Genomic DNA, 24,766 nt, shown 5'->3' on the forward strand with positions numbered 1-24,766 from the left:
CTGCCAACAAACCACTCTCCCATCAACCTTGCTACAGCTCTGGTTCTTTCAGACTGATGAGACAATGCTTGAACTCATGAGAAATCAGGTAATTGCAGAGTTTGTTCCCTGTAGTTCAGAAGACTCAGAAGTTTTTGCTTAGCTGGTTACATGTGCTGATCTGCTTTATCAACCTGCTTGCTACACTGCTGCCAATGTTTGTAAGTCTGTTAAGTACAAAATGGTGAACAAGCTACTGCAATGTAATTGCAAAACTTCCAAACTGCCAAAGTAAAACTCATGTATTGCCTTAGTTTACTTTCTAGCAGATAAAAGTAGCATCTGCACTGCTGCCTAACTTTCCGTAAAGACAAGTTTTCTGCAATTATTCTTCAACAGCAGCAATTCAATGACTGACACACATTTATGCAAGTAAAGCTTGTTTTGGGCTTACTTTCTAGAAGCTGTGTTTTCATTGATAAATACATTTGCCATGGGTCCTGTGGGCTTTTTCCTACAAGGAAACAGAAATTTTTAACTTCAAAACAGGAAGTGAGAGGTTACGTTCAAGATGTGTTGTGGTTGATTTCAGTGAGGGTTTTTTTCACTAGTGTGATAAAAGCAGATGTCAAGAGAGCATTCATGGATGGACTCTTCTTGAAAGCCTGGGGGAAAGTAGGCAGTAGGTAGATCTACTGTGATGTTTCTTGCTTTACACAGCTACAGTTCCTGCACTGCTCCTCATCTCTGGGCTACAAACCTTGTCAAAAGGAGTGGGGAAACAGATGGGTCAGGAATTGGCTCTATTTACGAAGTTATTATCTGTGTCCCTTGTTGGCAACACTGCCAGTTATCTGCCATCCACACCACTTTGGTGTTTCGGGTTCAGCTGCAATGTGAAACTCTGTGTACAAACATGCATGCATTAGAACCACGTCACAGGCATGTTCCTCAAACACTTCTCATGTATTGGTGACACTGTAATTTGACTTAAAAAAGGGGAGACCATGAACAGCCCTTACTGGTAGGTGCTGGATTTTTCCTTGTGGGAATGTCAGACTGAAGGAGATTATTTTGTAAGCCGTCTCTTCTCCCATTACAAGTTGTAAAGTTCACTCCTTCCTCAAGGATTGTGCAGTATCAAATGTCTCTGTTGAACAACAGCCGGCTTGTGAGTGCCAGAAATGAGGCTAACTGAAGTTTTTTTGTGATGAACTGTCCCACATTCTCCTTGCAGGATTGAAAGACCAATATTTTAAACTTCTGGAATACCCTGAAAAGTGTTTGTCTGTTGTGAATACCCTTGATGTTCACCTAAAGACATTATAGGAAAGGGATCACAGTCTTGCTTCAGTTTCTTCTGAATAAATCCCTAGTAAGATTCCTAAAATTCTTGAGTAAATAGAGCTTGGATGTGGATGGCCTCACCTTGACACATTTTAATTACAGGAATCTATCATTTCTTCTTTGATGTTCCCTGTATTTTCTGTTGCACAAGAGTTTATCATGGAACACAATCCTTTGGAAAGAGAGCTGTGTACTGTATGTGAACAGTACTATGACTATTTCCTGGTTCCTGGTGAAAAACAACTCAGTGAGGAATGATGGGGACTAAATGCACAGTTACTACTTCATGTAGGATTGGCATAACAAGATAGGAGAAAAGGCAGACCTAAACCATGTTGTGCATCTTCACAGGCTTGAAAGAAACAAGGCAAATCTCTGACCACCACAAGTTTAAGAGAACAGACATTGAAGACATTACACTAATAACCTTTAGAAATGCAGGCATTGTTATTAACTTTAATAGGAGTGCATGCAAATTTCTTTCCTTTACTCTGCTATGGGCAATAAAGTCATGATATTATCAAAGAGACAAGCATAGAAATGTGTACAAGAATGCCTACAAGAGATTCCAAAGAGAAAAAACTATTTATGGATCCTTTTAGGCTTAAAAAATGGTGCTGAAAGGGATTAGGTGTTCTCTTGTGCTCAACTTTTACACCAAAACCAGATATTCACTACATACGATAATGCTGTTGAAAACTGATTAATTTACTTGCAGGAAGCAAGACATTAAAACCAGGCACATGACCAGCAACACAATATTTAACCAGAATGTTTACTATTCACTGGTGTTTGTTTATATGAATAATTATTTGACTAGTGTGGCTCTTTGAAGAAAGAAATGCTTTGTTGAAGTACCTGTGCTGTATTCAAGCACATATAATTTTAAATCTGAAAAATATTCTGCAGGAAAAGCAAACAAACAAACAGACCAAAAACCCCTAGGATTATTAAATTTAATGCTGGTATTTATAAGGTAAAACTGAAGCAATTCAAAAATTCTTACTGAAAGAAAACACATCTATCCTTAAGCTTTCTGGGTTACATATCCTAAGGAAGTAACTGCAGCAAAGTCTAGATTCAGTGTTAAAAATATCCTTTGCAGATGCACAGAGACATACGGGGAGCCTTTGTCAGAAGTAGCAAGGCCTTCAGAGCAGGTAGATGAGGTGAGGGGCCTAACAACTCACTAGCTGCAAGGAGCAATCCTCTGCTGAACTTATTATTCAGGTTCCTGGTTGTGTAACTTACTATTTGCTCGTTTTGCTAGTGTGGTCAAGAGTCACTCAGAGCCAAGGAGCCTGACAAACATCTGCTTTTTCCAGGTCTATGCTGGAACAGATTGTCACCCCAACATCTGCTCTGTGCAGAGGAACAGTTGTGGTACTTGCTTGGTGCCAGAGCCTCTTAAAGGCACATTTCCCTGTGAGGCAGTGGTGCCTGTGTGTGGTAGCAGAAGGGTTTGGGTCAAGTTTTGGAGACAGAATATTGACTTCCAGGGATTTAACAGGGGTTTGCCTCTTAGCTTTTTCTGTGCTTCCTAAAAAGTGAAGTATGCAAGTAATAATGTTGAATTTACTTGGGGTTTTTTGCTGATTTGTTTTGTTTTGGTTTTTTGTCTCCTGTGTTTTTCAATAGAGCAGCCCAGAAAGAGATCATAAAAGCTGTCTTTCATCACAGAATCATAAATAATTTAGGTTGGAAGGAGACTTTGGAGGGCATCTGGTCCACCTCCTTGCTCAGAGCAGGGAAAACTTGCAACTTGTATCTATCCGAGAAAGGAAAAGAAGATCTCTAGGGAGGAAAAGCCGTAAGTATGAGAGCTGCACCTGCAACAGTTCGTTTTGGTTTTTTTTTCCCTGTATCTTGCCTAATTCTCAGAGACCAGAATGACTGGACCGCTAAAGTGTATCTATTCCAACAAAACCTTCTGCTAAGTTAATCAGAAAATTCTTCTGTTGCAACTCACTTTGCTAATCCTTAAACATTTTCAAACTGATTATCTTAGCCTACTACGGGCAAGGCAGAAAATAAGTCCAAATGTAATTGAGGCTTAATTACAAATTTGAGAACTAATGACAGTCAAGCAGATATGGGACACATTACATATTCTGCTTTTATTAAATGATAATTCTATTTTACATTGTGTGCTGAAACTTTGGGGGCAGGGAGGGAAGGTGATGTATCCAAATAGCAGTGCAGATTGTAAGGCTGCTAAAAATGATTCAGATATTGCCCTGTGGAAAAAAAAAAATGGTTTTACCCTCCTTTTAATTGAAAACGTCCATGTGAAATACGCAAGATCCTAAATATACTGGATTATGGGATTGCAACAGGAGGATTTAAGCATATAACGGCTTCCTTTAATTTCGTTTTAACTTGAAAAACATGAGCGGGCTGAGGTGCTCGGTCAGTGCGGGAGATTGAGCCTCTCGCCAGGGAGCCAAAGCCCCACAATGGCAACACGGGGGCCGTGACTGGCCCGGAGCCACGCCGGGGCGCGCAGGGCCGCCTCCAAGAGGGCTCCCGGGTCCGGCTCCCGGGTCCGGCTCCCGGGGGCGGCTCGAGCGGGGCCGTTGGGCGCGGCCGTTATTCCCGCCCGCCCATTCTCCCCGCGGGCGGGCGGGGCGCAGGGGGCGGGCGGGGGGCGGACGGGACGGGATGGGACGGGACGGGACAGCGCCTCTTTTCCGCACCGCCGGGACAGCGACGCCGAGGCTCCCGGCTTGCAGTCGCCCCGCCATGGCTCTCAGCTCCGAGCGGCTCTTCGACTCCCTGGGACATTTCGGCAGGTACTGGGGGTGCCCCGCGCACGCGGCTGTCACACCCGGACATCCCCGAGCGGGGACTGATGGGCGCCCGCCCTGGCCGGGTGTCACAGCTACCCCAGGGGGACACAGCGCCGTGCACCGCGTGTGCTCGCGGCATCGCGCAGGCTGCAGGGCACTCGCACAGACACGCACCGGCCGTCACAGCGACACATGCACAGGGACTGTCACACGCGCACAATGACACAGGCGCTTACGCACACCGCACCGCGGTGTATGAACTCACACTGAACTGACCGGCGCTGCTGCTTGTATTTGCAGCGCTGTACACACCCCCCCAGACACTTTTCCATACACACGCGAGTGCTCACTCACACCGTGCACCACATCTCTGTGCGTGCCGCGCTCACATAGGCACCCACACGGCACCCGTTCCCACATGGCCTCACAGACCTGCCGGCACCACGTGCATCCCCACGCACTGTGCACGCAGCCACACATCTGTGGCCGTGCACTCTTAGACACTTAACACACACATTTCTTGCACGCACACACACACACACACACACAAAGCCCCAGGGTCTGGAACAGCCTATGCACTTCAGGAGTGACAAGCAGTATGCAGGGAAGCACTGTGTGACACTCCTGGGTTTGTTGCCTGTGTTACGTGGATATGGAGTATATGCATGTATCCTTATCAGCAAGGGTTTACCTGTACGGCAAATGGTGTGGTGCCTGGTGGCGAGTTTCCTTTGATGTGCTTTGTGGCTATGGGGTGTGTGTGTACAGAGGCCTGGGTTTGTTAGATGGGTACACAGACATGGCGTGTGTGTGTGTGTGTATGCTTCTGTAGCTCTGGATGCAGGGCTGAGACTCTGCTTATAGTGGGTAATGGAGAAGAAAGGCAAGGAAATTAAGTTTTAGAGGATATGAATATTAAGGCTAATGGGCGCACATCCTCCCAGTGAGCTCTCTCCTGCACTTCCGTAATGTGCTGATCATCATGGGGTTTGCAGGCACATGCTCCTTGGAGCAGATGGCTGGAATAGACCCATGTGTCACAATTTGGCTACGAGTTCGAGCTGTTGAATTGCAGTGTTGTGCTTTCTAGCTCGGTGACCAGTGAGCCAGCCTAACACATGATGTTGATCTCTCAAGGGCAGGCAGGAGTGGCATTTTGGACAAGGCCTGGGAGCTCCTTTTAATGCTAGAAGTGTCTGAACTGCAGCAGGAGAGGCTCTTAATATCATGTGCAAGCAGTAGTGGTGGGTATCAATAGCCTCTTCAGATGGTTAGGATGGAAAGACATTGTCTTGCTTAACTGGCACCTGTGCTTAAATTAGATATTTGACTAAATTGTGACTTACAGGCATATCTATCTGAACATAATCTCATTTGTTATCAGTTCTAGGTCAGCAACAAAAGTACCTTGTTCTGTGTGAACTAGGAGAGAAATCCTAGCAATCAGTTAATTTTACTGCTGCTCTTGTTCTGTTTTGTGTGCTCTTTGTGGAAAGCAGGTGCTTGACACTGAATACTGAAATAACACAAAAGTAGTTATTTTTTATTACCAGAGTAGTTTTCCTACTTGAGAACATTTATCAATATTTTATATAAGTTTTACAAAACTACTCCTTGCAATTAAAATGAGACCAATTTTACAGCAATAGCCTCACCTCTAGGAAGCAGAGTATTTGAGATGCAGTTCAATAGGAGCTGCTTTAAGTTAAGGAGCTTTGAGATGAGATGTAGGGTACCAAAATTTGCATAGTCCTGTTAGACTTACGGCTGTTTAAGATTTCAAAGACCACACTAGTGGTATAGTATAGTAGTAAGTATAATAGCAGCTTATGGTGGGTGGAGCTATTTAAAAATATTGTAAAAAATCTTTTTAATCCCTTGATAGTGCTAGATAGATGATCATATTTCATATGAAAAGCTGTTCATAACTGCAACCATGAAGTTAGTTCTGCTCAGTTTGCAGCATCATGGCACTGACAGATAATCAATTGTTCATTTCTTCAGTTTGAGCAATTCCCATATGGCCCATATAACCTATGCACTATATATAGATTCTGTAGATTTGACTGACAGATTCTGAGCAATCCAAGCATGACTGTTAGTATTTTGAGACTGTTTTGATTTTCTTAAAATCTGACAGATGCAGTAGAGAATGAGCAGCTGTTCATACATATATAAATATGGAGATAGTATATATGCATTCTATATATATGTAATATATAATATATAGCTATATAGAAGTTGTTAATATACAGATAATATATAAACCATTCACATCAATTAAGGTTGTGAATTTTACGGAATTTACATTCACATGGATGCTGACAATATTTTGTTCTCTGGACTCTTTCACAAGTCTCAGTGATGTCATTGTTCTTAGTAGGGTCTTGAGACATGCATGAACAACCATAAAAACGTAATGGCTTCTGTACACTATGCCATTAAAGAAAGACTTTATGCCTTTGAATTTGGGCATGGGTAACATCTGTGGCCTAGAAATTCAAGAAAGTTGTTTTAAACATTGTTCTTGAGTCTGTCTGCAGAGCATGAGATCACCGGTCACTATTGCAGAGACTGGATGATGGACAAATAGTGCTCTGTGACTCAGATGGCCTCATCACTAAAGGGTTGCCAAGCCTTGAAGCTCACAGTTTACCTGCAGTGAACTGCACCCTTCTCCCATGCAGCAGATCCTGCCAGACTGCACCTTTGGGCTCTTCCTCTCAGCCTCCTGCCTCAGCCCCTCTCTGCCCACACACTCCAACTCCAAGAACCCTCTCAAGGGCCCATCAGGTACAGTCAGACACTGGCTGTCACTGGTAGGCCATGTGCTGGGGAAAGGGAGACATGACCAAAGGGCATAATGTTGGTAGCAAAGTGTGTGCATAGTGGGTAGGTGAGCCTTAGGGGCTGGCTGGCTGGCTGGCTCACACTGCCTGCACATCTAATTCCCAGGTAAACTAAAGGACTTCTAATGACTTCAGTGACTTTAATCTAGCAGCAGGACACAAAACTTACATATGTGGTTGCTGGTGAGAAAAAGGCTGTGTATTCTGTTGCTCTGATCTGCACCATGGCAGTGTGCTGAGTGGAGACATGATCTAATCAGGAATAACTGTCTAGAGAGAGATCTGGGGAGGTACCCTTTATGGTAAGCGTGGATGAGAGTAAGGATTTGATTTCCCAGCTGGAACGTCTGGTAGCTATGAGATGCAGCTTACACAGTACGCAGCGTTTTCCTTGTGATTAACAGTTTTCAAATCTTGGCTTATACTTTAGCCAAAAGCAGGTGGTGAAAATTGTCAGGGAGAGAGAGGAAGATTGGGTGTCACTGACACTATTTCCAGATTTTGTAATGAATATTTCCAGAATCTTTTAAAAGATTGCCTTTTCTTCTGAAATATTCTGTCTTTTACAAAGTTTAGAAAGTTACCTGGATTTTCAAATGTTGGTTTTATAAATAATACATTTTACTAGCAGCTAGACTATCTAATAAATTAAAAATTACTGCTATTTGTCTTTACTGAGATGTTTATGTATTTATTCAGGTTTTGACATCTTTGCACTGTTGTCTTCTATGAACTTTTTGCCTGGTCAGTGGAGTTGCTACAGTTTGGACTTTAGAAGCAAGCAAACCAAAGATTAGCAATGGCTGCTGTGAGGAGGAGGGAAGCAGGACAGGCTGAGTGTTTGGATAGAACACTCACCTGTTGCAGCCAAAGGTGGGATTTAGCAGATGGTAATACAGTTACCAACAGTTTCACCATTTTCCCTTAATTACCCTGGAACTTTTCTAGTGTTTATATCATATGAGAGACTCTGCTTACCTCAAAAACTTGCTTGACTTTTGTGGAGGACTTCTACAGTGCAGGCACTGCTGGTCAGTGCCATAGAAGCAATATTTGAGTGGCCAGTGCTAACACTGTTTCTCTTCTCCCTACTTTGCAGAGTTCTTGGTTCACTTCTAAAGCTTTACACCAAACAGTCTGTCTTCTTTTCACATCTTGGAACTTTTCCAGGCTCCTCTTTTCATGCTGTTGCCCTTATCCTCTCTCTTGTTTCACAGCTCTTGTGAGCAGATTACATCTGCAAATTGTGCTGTGTTATGTTATTTCCAGAAATTCTTGGTTTGTATCAAATAACAAGGAGTCCCAAGTATCTCAAAGATTGTGCTCACCACTTCTTTTCACAAAAAGAAAAAAAAGAACACTTTCCAGCAATGATTTTTCAAACTCATGTATTTTACAGATATCTCGAAAGATTCTTTCCCAACAAAAATACATTTTTCAAGTGGAGAAGTGTGCTTGTGAGACATGGAAAGAAATTGCTTTTCATTTTTCAAGTTAGTATGGAGAAGCAGACTGTTGTATTAATATTCAGCATTTGAACAGATGAATTTTAATTAAACAAATGGAAGCATTACAGGATTTTTCTCAGATACTAATACATTTAGTATTTAGCACATTCTACACAAAATTAATATTTTTAAACAGTATAATGTGAATTTCTGTTTAATCTTTGCATAGTTTGCTTAAGATGAACAAAGTGCTGTGGTTTGGAGATTGTTTTCAAAAAAGTCCTTTTCTTTCCCCATATGCTACCTTATACAGTGGAAATATTTATTGCAACATACCTGTCATTCAGTTTTCAAAGTGTACCAGCGGGCAGCTGTTTGTATTTACTGGAATGTGCTAGACAGAAGAATCTCAAATCTAAGTCCTCCTTTGGCTCCTAGTCAGGGGTGATGTTTGACAGAAATGTTTGATAAGTGTTCTTATAACTGTGTTATATTATAACATCTGAATCAGCCTGTGCTAATTTCAGATGTTCATAGGATGAAATAGGGGGACTTGGCAGCATTTCTTTTTTTGCCCTTTTTATTGGGGTGGGGGGGAGGGATATTTTGCAAATAGTACTTAATCCTGTTGGTTGAACGGTATCATAATAACCTTGGAGAAATGAGACAGCCCATGTGTTTTGAGAGAGCAAACTCTAGCAGCTTAAACAAAGGCCTTATTATCTATGCCTGACTAGGCAAAAGTGGAATATTCTCAAGACTCAGAACCTAAGCTGGATACTGGCAAATGCTCCGGGATGATGGTGGCAATGCACCAGCAGTGTGGTCTGCGAGAGGTACTAACAGCATTGCTGGGATCCAGGTCATGCTGGGGGCAGTCTAAAGCAAGATCTGCATAGACAAAAGTGTTCTGCCACAGAACGTGCTGGCATCTTCACCCTGGAGGTGCCTGCCTGTTTCTGGCTTGAAAAAGTAGATTATAGTAAGAGAAGCGGATTAAAAAGTAGATTACAATAATATAAAAATGACTAAAAAAGCAGCATGAAATTGCACCTATACTATCCATTACTTCTCTAAGGCTAGAACCTGCAATGTGAGCAACACTGAAACTTAAAGCTGGTAAATCAATTATGATTTGTAAACCAGACGGCTGAGATTCACCTCTGAAATGTTGCCAGCCCCCCAGGGTAGCTTCTAAACCAAGTTGTAGCACAGACAGAGTTATGGCAGCATAAGGCAATTATCACACACGTCAAGGAGCTGATGATCAGCTGTTTCATCCTGAAGTATTATGGTGTGAATGAAAATGAAATATGTAAGGCACTGGACAGTGTGTTCCCTGTAATACAATGCCTGGGACTGGGATACCATTCCTAGAAAAGCTCTGTCAGTAATTTTCTCATAATAGTAATGATTTTCAGCAGTACTAAGATATCTCAGAGTTGGAAGGAAATCTTTATAAAAGGCCTTACTCATGGAAAGTTTGACTAATTTTTGCAGGTAGTGAAATCATGCAGGTAGAAAACACCTTTAAATTCAGGGAATTTTTTGAAGGCCCCAGGAGCCTTTAGCACATTCTGTGACAATTTCTGTGCCACAGTTTTGCTATACACCACAAGGATGGTACTGAGACAGATACACTGCTGACATTTTATTTACGGTAGCTCGAGGCATGAAGCTGTAGCAGCTGAGCTAGGACATGAGAGTCTCAACTTTTCAGAAATATGGAAAAAATAGCAAGCCAGAGAAGATACCAGGTGAGGTAGCTGTATCTTGGTTACAATGGCAAGACTGGAAAAAGTGTGATGACAAACTCTAGAAGACAGAGATTTACAAGCACTAATTGTGATAGTTGATCTGTCAAATTGTCCATGCACTTGGAGACAAATCTTAGCTGTCTTTGGAAATACTGAAACTGCCAAGAGAGCTAATGTACAACTTAATATGGTACACTGGTGGCCAAACTATAGTGCTCACCTCATGCAGAGCAGATGTTTTTTTGAAAACCACATGTGGTGAAAATAGGATTTGAGGAATCTAGAAGCACCATCCCTTGGATCATAAAATGAACCCTTTCCTCAAGAAGATGTTTTCCTCAAGAGGTGAAGTTAGGTTTGCTCTTCCTATTATCTGGAGGCATTACTATTAGGTAGCTCCATCAGAGATGCAGCCACCGCAGTGGTGCTGAGGCAAGAATACAGGACAAGCCCTGGAGAATAGATGGAAAAGGCCAATAAGGCAGCAAGAAGTAGAAAAGAAGTGCTGAAAAGGTGCTTCAAAGAACTGGGAATAATTTGCTGCTCTGTGAAGAGCAATCAGAACCACACTTTGGATGGACTTCAGTGCCATTTACATGTGTTACATCCACCATGGCCTGAACTTTTCCAGCCATATGGTGATTTCTTTCTCCTCCCTAAGTTGTGAAAGAGATATGGAAGCATCTAAGTTCCTACCTGATACATCTGTAAAAGTCTGTCCTAGCTGTGTGGGGAAATCAGCTGTCCAAATCATGGCACTAATGAGCTCATCTCAGTATCTTTACAGGCATGTTGTGTAAACTTCAGACATCTCTGCTAAGTCACCTTGTCCAGAGTGAGAAATGGAACATTAAGGGCATGATCCATCTGTCTTGTTTTCAATACGTGGTTTAGGACAAGGTAAATCCTGGTTTGTCTGTGGTTCCTCTCCAAGTGGAAAGGGGATCTAGAGAAATAGTATAGATGTTTATGGATTGCATACTGTATAAATATTGCATCAAAGTGTACAGTAAGCGTGGTGAAATTATACTGATGATATCACATTTCATTTAAATAATTTATATTTATGTATCATATTCCAGAACAAATTGTTGTTTGATCTGTTTTCATGTGTCTTTAGAACTGGTGTATGCCAGCAGAACTGGGAATACCAAGAAGTTGCTACAGCTCAACCTTTCTGAGAGAGATAATTCATGTTAGTTCCAGGTTCAGAGCAACTGGGACCTCATCTCATTTACACTTGTATTTTAGGCTCCTCAAAGAACTGTCATCCTTTGTAGATCAGTGTAGCCAACCTCAGTTCTGCCTCACTCATTGAGAATAGAGGGGGCAGTTAGTACAAAACTGGATTTATGTAGAAGAATCCTCGTAGGTCTGAGCAGAATTCAGCTTCTTTATTCTTGTGGAGAATGGGACCTCTATATCACTTGTAAATATTAACGTGAAGTTAGAATATAGCATTATTCCAGATCATTCCCTTGTATGAGATACAATAAGAGAAAGACTCAAGGAAAGAACCTGACAGTACTGTGGAAGTAAAGAATGCGTTATGCATTTGCAGTGAAGAGGAACAGTTTGGAGAGAAGATGAGCTATGAACCTGCAAAAGAAGTTGAAAGTCCTCTTGTGCTTGTAGCCATCTTTTCTGTGGGTTTAGAGATAACTTGCCTTGCCTTGGAGAAGATACACTGTCAGGGCTACTAACCTGAGCCCTCCCAAGAGCTATTAACGATTGGTGGATCACCAGCATAGACTCCTGAAGAGAGAGGAAGAAAGGAGCTACGTTTTACTGCTCTTCAGTGTCCTAACTGGGTTTTAACAAAGCTTGTAGAAGATACAAGCTACTCTGTTACAGACAGGGAGAAGAGCTGTTGGTGTGGAGGCTATTTTATTTCTCATGTACAACTTAGCCACTAAATATGTGTGTACTTAAACAATTCCAGAAGCTAAACCATGTTTAACAGAAGAAAATACTTTGACTATACCAGAGTCTGCATTAAATTGAATCCCTTTCTTCAAGCCTTAGAGGTATAGAATTGCAAGTGTAGGATTCCATATAGGTAGTATTGCAACTGGCAGTATTGTCTTCAACAGCAAAGAATCTGTGGCTGACACTGTTGCCTTTTCTAAAGTGATACTTTGATTTACGTGTTGACTTTCTCCCAAATTTTAGAAGCCAGCATTATCTGACACTTAATTCCCTTAATGTAACATCTTGTTAAGTGGTATTTTTTTAAATGAAATATTCATAAAAAGCTAATAAAGCAAAGGTATCTACTTTAGCTTTTCGGTTTTGCTTTTGATAAAGAGTCACTATGGTGAATGTCAGAATTAACAAAGAACATTGTAAGAGTTGCAAATGGAGCCAGGGAGAGTAAAATGACATATTATCTAGTTAAAACTGCTTTATGTAGCCCATAGAAATAGACCAAACTACCTTAAAGTAATGCTATGGATAAAATCATTGCTTTGTATTAAGGAAGATTGACAGAATGGAGAAACCCAAAATTCCATTACATTTCTCTCAAGAAATCATTTAAACATATTTTGATCCATGGAGCTAATATTCCCTATTATTTCTAACTGAAAACTAGGAAGCTACTCGTATGTGCAGGAATGGTTACAAACATTTCATAGGAAAGTGATGTCCAGTGTTCTTAAATTAATTACACAGATTTCTCACTTGTTTTACCTTTTCCCATGAGAATTTTCAAAAACCAGTAAGTGTGACTAATTTTACAATCATTTTCCAGGCAGGAAAGAATTAAATTTCCAATACAGAAGTTTAAAACTTTGGGTAGTATGTTTAACAATGTGTGGCATGATGTGAAGAGAATTTATGTAGAATTCAGACTGAAAATGAGCTGTCTGTATCCAGATCTTCTTAAATGTGACTATAAATAGAAAACCGAAAAAGGAGAGTTCTTAAAAGGCATAATATAACTATGACAACTGTAAGGCTTAATTACTTTGTGAATTAATCTTTGAAGAAGAATTGCTTCGGAATGGGCAGTTTTCACCACTGTGAAGTAGATATTCAATTCATGTGTTTGTACCATCAGCTACAACAGATTCAGAGTTTTGCAGAAGAAATACGTAAATAGAATAACAAATGAGTAAGAATGTAATTAATATGACAACCAGCTAGTTTTATTTCAGGATTATAGACAGAAAGAGAAATCAGATAAAATAAATATAAACTAATTTGAACAAAATTAGTCCATTGTGTCAGCAATGTAACCAGCAGAAAACATCCGATTTCCTAAATGGGAAAGGAAGAATGAAATAGAAAAATTTATAAATGAAGTACTGCCTATGTCTATAATTAGACGGAATCTCAATTAAACCACTTAAATTCTATTAGACACTTTACAGATTATGATTTGAAATTATTTGCTTACATAAGATGATGGAAACGGTGCAGTGTGGAAGGGAATGAAATACCTAATTTGGATTTGTCCACAAAACAGAGGCTGACCAAAAGAAAACAGTGTTACCAGAGAAACTGGAATTGAGTTTTCCCTGTGACAAGTAATGCTAGCAATATATCATAGAGAGTACATGCTAATTTTCTAAATGGTAGATGTTTATAGGAATGCCATTCCTGGAATAGAAACCTCCAAGTATAGAGCCTGAAGCATACTACTGTTCAAGTGTAACCACTCTGCTGTGTTTAACACTAGTCCAAATAATTCCAAAACAAAGCTAAATAGCTTGCAAACTGCATGGTCATGCTCTTTCTTAATTAAATTACCTGGCATATATCCTTAACATGTGTAAAGCAGAAAGGGCAAGTGGGTAACTAGAATAAAAAATACTGACTCCAATGTTGGAATTGCTGTTCCTCCCAGTGATGTGCTCCCCCTTAATCAGAGGTTGCTTTCCCAGGAAAACCGAGTGGAGTGTTTATGAGTGTACCTTGGTTGCTTGAGTGCAAATCTAGATCCTGTCTTTCCCAGTTTTACTGCCATTTGAATGAGATGGTTGGGCATTGGGCTGGAGTGGCTGAGCCATGATCAAACTGTCCTCCTGCCTGGCTCTCCCCTGGGGGCAGCAACCCTTGGCAGAGGGGCAGCAAGGAACATTGGGGCACCTTTAGCAGCAGCTCCCTTTCAGCTGTGCGTGGCTGTCCATAGGTGAAAGCTGTGTTATTAAACTGCTGAAACCCAGCAATATTTATTTTGTCACAGGTGATGACAGGAACCTTATGTGACTGATTTAAATGGTCAAAAATGAAGAACTGTTCTATTAAGTTTCAAAGAAATATTTTCTTTTAAGTATGGCCCTTAATTCTATTGCACTATTTTTTATTCTCATGCTGATGTGACTTTCTTCATCTAAGCTGTCATATGAAATATGCAGTAATGAGCAGCCAATGTATTTTTCTTCTTGACTCTGGTGAACAAATGCCAGACTTGTCTTAATCAAAGGCAAATGTGCATAGGTTTAATGAGATAGAAGTGAATTCCTCAGAGAATCAGCTTTAAATAATTGTGAGAATGATTTGATGTCTGCTGTTTGGTAACTCCACGTTGATGCTTTGCATTGTCATCAGTGGTGACATATAAAACCTGGGGTCTTCCTGATCTCCATACTTTTCCTTATTCCTGTTGCCTCTGTGCTGTTGATACATTCAAACTAGACATCCAACACAGCATCTGCTGCCTCTGAAAACAAATTCTGGAAATAACCATGTGGGCTGAGACTCTCAGCATAGTTTAAACTGCCCTTTGGAGGGAAGGAGGTTTATTCTTGACACCATAAGTCAAATAAGGCTGTGCATGTTGTATATTTAAAGCTGCTTCTAAATCTGTATCTCTGCAACATAGCAAAAATACTCTTGAGTCACATTCAGTTCCTTTCTTCTCAAAAAATAAATGTGGAAGTGCATCATAGCTTTTTGGTTTAGAGCGGAAAGAATGCTGAATGGCTTTTCTCTCATGAAAAAGAAACCAACCAACCCAGGATGGAATACAGAGGTTAAAGTGGTTACTGAACACAACTTTTTTTCAGAAATAGTAAATATCTAGAAATTTCTTTCCACTGAATCCATCCTGTTGAGTGTACACTGCACAACAAAAACATACTGTGTTTTATGACTTAAGCAACTGACAAATGAGGTGGTTGAGAAGACAAGCAGTAAAAATAGTTTGTGTGAAGCCTGTGGAATAGTACAAATCTTTTGCTAATTACAGAGCAGTTTTCTGAGTCTATTCTACACTAACATGATTTTAAAGTTTATATTCAGTTTTGTTGAGTATCTTGTAATTTCCTCTTTTCTCTTTTTGATGGACAGACAAGGAAATCAGCATCATATTTAATTTAACATAAAATTAGTCTCCAACAAGAAGTTTTGTGCCTGCTATACATTGCAATAACTGACAATGCTAAAAGTACTCTTAGACTGGGGATTTATTCTCTAACATATATGTGGCAATGTGCACTTCAACTATTTTTTGCATGCCAGATGCACCACCCTTCAAATAGACTGGTGTGGATTATTTCCATGGATGCAATATAAATTAGACTGAGCAACTAGTCTAGCTTGTTGTGTTTCCTTTTTAAAATTTAGTATCTATTTTGACTTTTTTGTTCAAGTCAGATCAGTTTGCCAGACAAAGTTCACAGATGGTGTACAAAAGAAGTACCACCACAGCTGAGGGTAGAGTGCACTGTCTCAAGGGTGTGAATAAACAGTGGCAAAAGAGAAGGGAGAAAATATCTTGCATGACAGGGCCACAGAGATGTTGTGTCATGAGACTACAACCAGATGAACAGTGATCTGAGATCTAGTTCATTATCTTTCTGGAACAGTATTTCTTATATTCAGGTACTGACATGATATTGCCAGTTGCTTTTCTTACTGGTGAGATCTTAAAACCTGTGCAGAGGAAATAGAAAATGCAAAGATCTTTTTTTTACTGTAAGCTGCAAACTGAAAAAAAATAACTGTGGAGAAATTTCACAAATATTTTAAGAAGGACTGGAACATTTTCATGTTGTATCTTGCTCAAGCTTTTGTGAAGACAATTTTAGGTTCATTTGACTTCTGGCATTCATTAAGTATCTCTATACTGGAGCAGTAACCTATAAAGTCTTCTTGACTTCTATATTTGACACTCTTGGCAAGAGTGACAAAATGTACTTGCCAAATAATTATCTCCCATGGCAAGTCACTGAAGAGATGGAAAAACACTGAGAGAAATTATCATACCTTTTAGGACAGTCATCATGTTCACAGAACTTTTTGAATTGCAAAAAGTGTGTTTTTTAAAAAGAAAAACATCTGTAAAATAGGTTATTGAAAATGACTGTTTGCAACAATGTGTTACATAATCTGGTGTGTGTATGTGAAGATAACTGGCATATAAAATACCATTACCAAAATCTGCCCTTTTTGAGATCAGTCCAGGAAAATAAATCACAGAATTTGCTTTCTTTTTGGTGACTTTCAATAGTATTTTTTGCTCCTGAAATGATATTTATTTACCATTTTGGTGCATGAGTAACAGTATTTCTTTATTCAGGGAACTTTAACTTTTCAAATTGCATTTGCTGAGGTTAATATAGGGATTAGAGTATATGTTTGTCTGCAGCAGAGAGATTTAAGCTCAGTCATAAAGGACTTTCTTATCAGTTTGGTGTTCTTAAATTAAGAATTAGGGAAAAAAGTTAATGATTTACAGTAGGGAGCAAGGACAGCCTAGACTTTAACCTGTGCCTCAGGGTCAGTGAAGTGTATGACCTGTGTACGTTGTGTTGTGACCTCCTGGCCCAGCACAGCGTCCTGGGGGCTTCTCCAGGCTCCTGCAAAGGCCAGAGGCTGCTCAGCCATCGTGTGACCACAGGCCAACGTCCCAGGGCTCTGAGACTGGGGAAGGGCATCGGCATAGCCACAGCATGGGCTCTGAGATACAACTCATGTGCCCAGGGGTTCAAAGGGAGGCATCCCAGGTGGCAGTAGAGGAGGCAGCAGCTCTGTGCTCCTCCTTGCTCAGCACTCTCTGCCACCCCAGTCTCTGTTCCAGCAAGCCTCTGTCTGTCCTGAGACTGGACCTGTGTCTTTGTCCCTTTTCAACCTCCAGCTGTTCTGGAAAGCAAAATTCCATGCTCCTGTAATATTCTCCCATCTCCTCCCATCCCTACATACTTGTCTTCCTACATCCCTAAATATCGACCTCCCTACACACATTTCATGCTTTGTGTTGTCCCTAATGGTCCGATTAATTCCTCTTTGGTAACTATACAGGTTAAGGAATTTCCTGACATTTACACCACTGGTCTTCCTGGAAGAAAAGCTCTTCCTACCCACAGGAGATTGCCAGCAGCTTGTAAGGTTGGGTTTTTCAGTCTAGGATCAGTGGGAATGCTGTTACAACACTGCTGTCGTCAGCAGTGGATTTTGCCTTCACAGCAGAACAGGGCTTTCAGGATAGTTTTTGTGTGTTTTGTATATACAAAAATATGCATATACAGAGTATATACAGAGAGAGGCTTAGCCAGCCCAGTGTGGAATTTTACTGGAGAGAGCAGTAAATAGTTTTTTGCAGGCAGGGAAGCAGCTTGTTAGTGTGGTGCAGAACGCATCCACATGCTTTTCTAACTTCACATCAGGTCTTATTCCCCGCTATCCCCACTTCCCCTGCCTGCTTCTTGGCTCTTTTATTGGGCAGGTAGAGGTTAAAAACTGCATTGCAATCCCTTCTGCAAAATTCTGAATAACACGGTCATTTTGCTGTAAAAACACATTTTCCCATTCTTAAATGAAGCCATATTCAGCATAAATTATGTCTGTTAATGTATATCTGGTATTCTGTCTGACATTTTATGTTTGCTTAGCATTGGTAGTGCAAATTAGTTAAGAAAAATAATGGTGCTACAGAGTGGATTTCTTTATTGAAATGGAGTAAGATTTTCATAACATTGAAAATGGAAGAAGGTTTTTGCAAGAATAAACTATATCTAATTTTAAGTTAAGCCCTTGAAAGATGGGTGAAATATGGCATGACAGATATTTCTTTAAAATGAATCCTTTATTGCATTTTACAGGTGGAAAAAAAGAAAGGACATAAAGAAAAGGAAAGGGTAACAGACTGTAGTTTGTATGGTTGTAGACAGTAACAGGAGGAGGATAACTGAGAATCCTGTACAATGAAGTGATAAAAGGAAAGGAAGATTTATTCAAGGTTGCACCAGGGTGTTTTATAAGCTAATAATAGTCTTACATTTGAAAAGGGGACATAGAGATTAGATTTAATGAGAAACTTTCCAACAGAAAGATTTGACAGTGGAGTAGTCTGTCAAAATGGTCATTGAAGTATGATCACAAGAAATGTTCAGGAAGAGAGAAGATAAAGCTCTCAAGTGAGTAGTGAGAGCAGAGATTAACTAGACCTGCTTATAGCCCTGGTGATACTGTTGGGCTTTGAATTTGTAAAAATAAATGTAGTGCATTGTTTTATGCTGTCTTCTCAGTCTCTATCCTTAAAAGTTATCTCCCTTCAAGCCTCTCCAACAAAAAAAAGGCATAAATATATTTTTCCTACTAACTCTTACTGGGATGAAGATAAATGATGATCCTGATATTTCTTGTATTGCAAGAACTAATTAGGAAACTCAAGAAGTGTGTATGTGAATTTGAAATTATTTCATTCTCCCTCTCTCTGGGAAATACCAAGTGGATTCTCTGACACTGCAATTTTCTAATGCATAAGGACAGATACTGCAAATACTAGGGGATCCTAGTTCCAAATATGCCACTTTTTCCTGCTTGTAGAAGATGCAAGTGCACAGCTTCTAGGGGTTTAATTTTCTATTATCTCTTTCTAGCATTCTGCATACTGCAACAATAGCCCAGGTTGTTGAATTTACTTGTGCTCTGCTATTTTTAAAATGAATTTGTGCCTTTTGTTGGGAGCAGTTAGAATGAAACTAGACAAGAGGAACTAAATAACACTGTTGACCCTATTTGTCTGCGTCAATAAGGTTCCAAGGGTTGCATTTCAAAATAACCTTTGCTTTTTTGTGGTCCAAGATAGCCCAAAGGCCTTTCAGAGCTGTTTCAGCCTTTCTTTGATCCATGGCTAGCTACCTAATCCTCAAGAAGCTGTTCTCTTGAGAGAGAATTGATAGACTTAAGGGTTGCTGTGGTTATGTTCAGTTTCTCCTGGCCATATCTCTCGGTATCATTTGGAAAGAGGAGCACAGCACCTGTGTGAGGAGTGCCTTGCAGTATCCTCCAAAGGGAAGTGGAGACAGATTTTGAGCTGCCGTGGTGGGTTTAGCAATTCAACTCACTCCTCAGACTGCTGTGGAAAAGTCAATAGAGCTGTTAGTCAAGAGAAACGGGGATAAAAAGCACTGCAACAGAACAACAGCAATGTCAAATGCCATTGGAAGGACAGGGCAGGCTACTGGGTTTACATTTACCAAGGAAAGAAATAGGAATCAAGATAAAAGGCAGAGGAGAATGAGGATGGTGAATGGAGGTGTGTTTTACAAGAGAACTCTTTTATTGGAAAGGTTAATTGGATATTAAGATAATGTATCCAGTAAATTCTATTTCAATACTTTGCTTATAAATAGTTTCAAAATTATTTAGACATTCCGATGGTAGATGATTTAAAAGTCCTATGGCTATGTACTGTTGAGATCTGTATTACAGGAATTCAAGGCTAGATTTGATACATTTTGGAGGGGAGTATCTAGAGGCCACATTTGTTACAGGAATTGGAATTGCTCTGACTTTTCCCAAAAGACATTTCAAGGTAATTAGTTTTTAGACATTATTTCCTATAACTTCAGCAGAGATAGACTCTGATCATGTAAAAAAAAAAAAAAAATCTGCCTTTTGTTTCATACTGTCAAGGCCTGCTGCATCCTGCAGTAAGAATATATGTATAGAATCTCACTGAACGCTTCTTCAAATTATTGCAATTGATTAGCCTTCAGGAAATAAAAAAGGGAGGAGAACAAAAGCTATTTCGTTTTTTCTGAACAGGTGTTGTACTGATTATATGCATGATTTAAACATTTAGTTGAGAAAAAGTCTCCTTATGGTTAAATTATCAGAAATTGTCTAGAATTTGCAGACAGTGACACTAGAGTTCACTGCAAGTCTTTTGAAATTCTGAATACATGTGCAATTTTTATACTAAGATTTACTTGGATCTCAAGCAAGTTTTAAAAGCTGTTAAAATGCCAATATTCAGGCTATGCATAAAACATTTTTTACTAGGTTTGCTTTATTATACAATCTTTAATGGATAACTGCATACCCTATTTAAGCCAAAACCCAACCCAGTTCAGAGCTCTGTTTTGGTACAAAACATTTCACATTGTTCAGATTCTATCTTCTACATGTGTCTACATGTATTCTCTCTTCGTCTTTTGGCTGCAATAAAGAGAGATGGAAAACAGATGGAATACAGTTATAGAGATACAGTTAGATGGAATGAGGGGCGTAATGTGTTTGGTTTGTTTTATTTGATGCACGTATCTCTATCCCTAAAAATCTGAAGTTGCAACATTTTGGTTTTTCTAACTATCCAAGTAATTTCAGGCCTTGTTTTAAGGGGATATGCTACAGAGAATTGGAAGGTGGAAGGTTGCTTCAAACTAAGTGCAGGTCAGAATTGTTCCATTTTAAATGATCTTCTCTGTATGACTAAACATATGACTAAGAGCAGCACTTATTTCTTAACAGTAGATTACTCTGGATCTTTTTCTCATCTTTGATCTTTTGCAGAGCTCAGCTAATATTGAAGCAGCACTACACAACAAAACACTAGACATGTTAATGATATCTCCATTTACTGATCTACCCAAACAATTATGCTGAATATTGTTCTCATGTGTAGAGGGCTTTTCCTCAGTAAATTTTTTTCTTTCCTTTTACAGATTTCAAGCATGTGTTTATTTTGCATCTGTCTTTCAAGCTATGTCATGTGGTATCCATTACTTAGCATCTGTGTTCATGGCTGTTACTCCTAACTTTGTATGTGGGTTCCCTGGAAATGTGAGTAGTGTTCTTTTCCACAACTCCTCTGCATCAAGTATGGAGGACATCTGGACACTATGGACATCAACAGAAAATTACATTGTAGTCCAGCTGGAAAATGGAGAAATTTGGGAACTTGATCAATGCAGCAGATCCAAACGAGAAGTTAGTTTGGATCTGGCATATGAATACAAAGGCAACAAGTCTGTATTTCCTTGTTCTGATGGATTTCTCTATGATGATACAAAGTGGAAGAGCACTGTTGTTATGCAGTGGGATCTGGTCTGTGACCGAGAATGGCTTGCGAAATTAATCCAGCCTACGTTCATGCTTGGAGTCTTGATTGGAGCAGTGATTTTTGGTGACATTGCTGACAGGTAAAGTTCCATCCTTTGATAACTGTAGCTTCAGACTACAGTAACTCCATGTGTATCTACCTGTTTTTGTTGTTTTCATTCACCGTGTATTCATAACTACAAATGCAATATTCAGGAGGTTTGGATATTGCTTTATTCATAGATCCATTTAACTTGATTTCTTTTTCCAATAGCAAGTACCAATTTTAAAATGTATTCTCAAGTCATTTACTTTTAAAACTTTTCATACTTTATGTCATCCATTGTTCTAGGCCTCAATCCCTGAAAATGCCCTGTGCAGCCAGTATTTGCCTTTAGATTTTATTTGTTTGTTTGTTTACTTATCTTAACAGGAAGAGCAATAGCTCATTGTAATAACAATGGTAAAACCTGAGGGGAGATTTTCACCTCATTTTTCATGAAGATACATTCTTTGTAGAAATGCAGATTTTTATTTTGTAATATGACAGACAGCTGAAGGGCTACTAGAAGGTTAAATATCATGTATTTAAAATCACCTTTCCTAACCTCTGTCGTGAATACAGCTCAGTGGGGCTGATGCAAAGTCTTCAAGGGTTTAATCAAGCCCCCCCTTCTTAAAATAAACATCCATACACTATTTTTCCTTGCTGTCCAGTTGTACGTTTTCCCTGAAAAATTAGCTTAAACTTCAGTCTCTTGAAAGCTAGTGCAGATAAGAGGCAAAATGGGTGTGGGTGAGCTGTGCTGTAGCTTCACTTATTTACCAGCATGTACAAAGTTCTGTTTGAGCATGAGGAGCATCAGTCCTGGAGCAACTCGACCCGAGCAGTCCCTTGCTCATGGTTCCAAGGTCCATTCCCGTCCAACACTTCCTCCCTGGGTGGTATCTCAGATCATGCACTGAAATCCAACATCAGAGCTGGACTCAGAAGCAACACTGAGACTCAGGGTGTACATCTGTATCCTCCTGCCTCAGTTGGTTTTCTCTCTTAACACAGACATATTCCTGCCTCAGAAGAACACCCAGCCATGCCCATCTGTCCATATGAGAATCAAATATCCAAGCTACATCATACTAGGTTTTGTCTTGGGCACTTTCTGTACCTGTGCTTTGCCCTGAAGGCTGGTTTAGAGTTATTTATGTCTTTCTATAAAGGAGCTTGTTGACTGACAGTTCTGTTGCGTGGAGGGTGATGTTTCATCCCACATCTAACGGCGTAAGCAGAACAAGGAGATCAGGCATGTTGTTTTCTGATTTTCCTTCATTAGCACAACACTACAGTGTGACAGTCACAACATGGGAATGCAACAGTAATGATGAGCATTTTTATTTTTTAATTTGGCTTTTAGAACACATGGAATCAATCTGGCTCCGAATCCCAGGCTTTGTAAAACCGTTCTTAGTACAAAACCAGAATATAATGCCAACATCTGTTTTAAGTCCCTTTAAATAATTCATAACTTTATTAATTAATACTTGGACATGATTTATAAGGTTAGAATTGTATTGTTCTCATTTCCATCAATTCAAGCCACGGGCAGCCAGTTAAGATAATACACACGTTCTGATTTGCAGATTCACAGCTGCAGACTTTACAGCTGAAAGTTATTATTTTCTGAGACATCCTGGCTCATGGGAAATAAGTTTGTGTGTTCCTCCCACTACCAATTAAGGGATTTCCCAACAGAAGAGCTCTGATAGCTAAGACTTACTGGTATCTTTTCTGGCAGGGATCAAAGACCAAATCATGACTCCAGGTCAAGGCTGGAGAAAAATAAGAGAAATTTTACTGGAGTACCAATACAGAAAAAAAAACCAACAACACTCTGAAAGTCTTCAAACTCTCTGTCTTAAAGTAATATCCCCATTTGTGAAAAGCTGTTGCAATGGAGGAGATAATAAGAGACAAGTGAATTATTATCAGCGAAGAAAAATAATTCCACGCAGTTTGTGTTACAGAGTGTTTGTAGATAGAATGTAGTGAATTCCCAATAGAGTCTTGTATATCTACTGCTGAAGCTAGTATTTGACATGATTTTTTTTGCTGTTAGTATACTATCTTCCTGGATTTCTGTGTTTTTATATGCATGCATGTGTGCTGTCAGAAATCAGAAAATTACAGGGAACTATGTGATCGTCATTTTTTAGATAATTCAATTTTAAAGAACTGGACAAAGGTATGTTACAGAAACCTTTCATTACTATCCAAATTGATTGTTGCTTTGGCAAAAGATAGCATGTGTTATCACAGCTAACTTTTGTTAGAAATTATTAACATGATGCTACTTAATATAAAATATCTGAAAAACTGATTTATGTCCTCATAAATAAGAGTAAATTTACCAATCAGTTATGTAGAAGTTAAAACTGGAGGTGAACATATGTAATGCTCACTGCACATTGCTTCCAGCCAAGAATTGTGGAATGGAAGTTCCATCCATCCTTTTATTGGAAGTTGGAATTACTGACAAATTAATACAGGTAACTGAACCAGAGTTTCTGTGGTGAGTTGTTAAACTTCCAGCTAGGCTCTCTGGAGTTGCAGGTGTATTTTAATAGAATGTTTGTGGTTATTCATGATTTCATTACTGCTGTAATTTTCAGACTGGGAAGACAGCGTGTTATATGGTTCACAAGTGCGGGTCAGTTTGTATTTGGCATCGCAGTGGCCTTCACATTTGACTACTACAGTTTCGTGATTGTGCGCTTTCTCCTTGCTATGGTAAGAAAGGATGTTCACCCCGGCCCTTTTTACATGTCATTTCTTACCCCTTCTCAGGAAAACCTCCCTTTTGTTATTATTTCCTCCCCTACTTCATTATTCTAAAGCCCCGTTTGTTGCACTTATTTCAGCAGAGCAGGGAGAGTCTGAATGTTCTTGGACCACAGCAGTTTTCCTCTTTGAATTAATAGAAAGCATCTGTATGAAGCAGTGTTTGGTACTTCCTCCATCCCAACCTCTGCTGGACTGGTAATTAAATACCAAGTGTGAGCAGCAAACTGGATTCTGCATTGCAGCTGCTGTTGCATTTCTCCTTATTCTTAGAAATTGAATATATTTTTTTCTTAAACTAGCAAGTCTGTAATAAGTATTATTTTTATCTCTACCGTTTTGATGGAGGAGAGATGCACATTTTCTCTTCCATGCATCTCTTTGGTCTTTTAAGCTGTATCTGGAATACTAAATACATAGGTAGACATGTTTAACACCTAGATGTTTTATACTGTACTTAAGGGTATTTCAGTATATGTGTTTATGT

The 24,766-nt window shown here is 39.7% G+C and overlaps 1 protein-coding gene across 2 annotated transcripts in view; it reads left to right on the top strand.

Moving 5' to 3' along the window:
• Nucleotides 1-3,995: 3,995 nt before the first annotated feature.
• Nucleotides 3,996-24,766, top strand: part of SLC22A16 (solute carrier family 22 member 16) — a 33,682-nt gene continuing 12,911 nt past the window's right edge. For both annotated transcript variants that reach the window (XM_069010985.1, XM_069010986.1), the window contains exons 1-3: nucleotides 3,996-4,118; nucleotides 21,068-21,544; nucleotides 24,111-24,228. In XM_069010985.1, coding sequence (XP_068867086.1) covers nucleotides 4,069-4,118; nucleotides 21,068-21,544; nucleotides 24,111-24,228 — 645 coding nt within the window. In that variant the 5' untranslated portion in view covers nucleotides 3,996-4,068. The remainder of the gene's footprint in view (nucleotides 4,119-21,067; nucleotides 21,545-24,110; nucleotides 24,229-24,766) is intronic.

Source organism: Aphelocoma coerulescens, chromosome 3 (assembly GCF_041296385.1).
Source record: "Aphelocoma coerulescens isolate FSJ_1873_10779 chromosome 3, UR_Acoe_1.0, whole genome shotgun sequence".
NCBI lineage: Eukaryota > Metazoa > Chordata > Aves > Passeriformes > Corvidae > Aphelocoma > Aphelocoma coerulescens.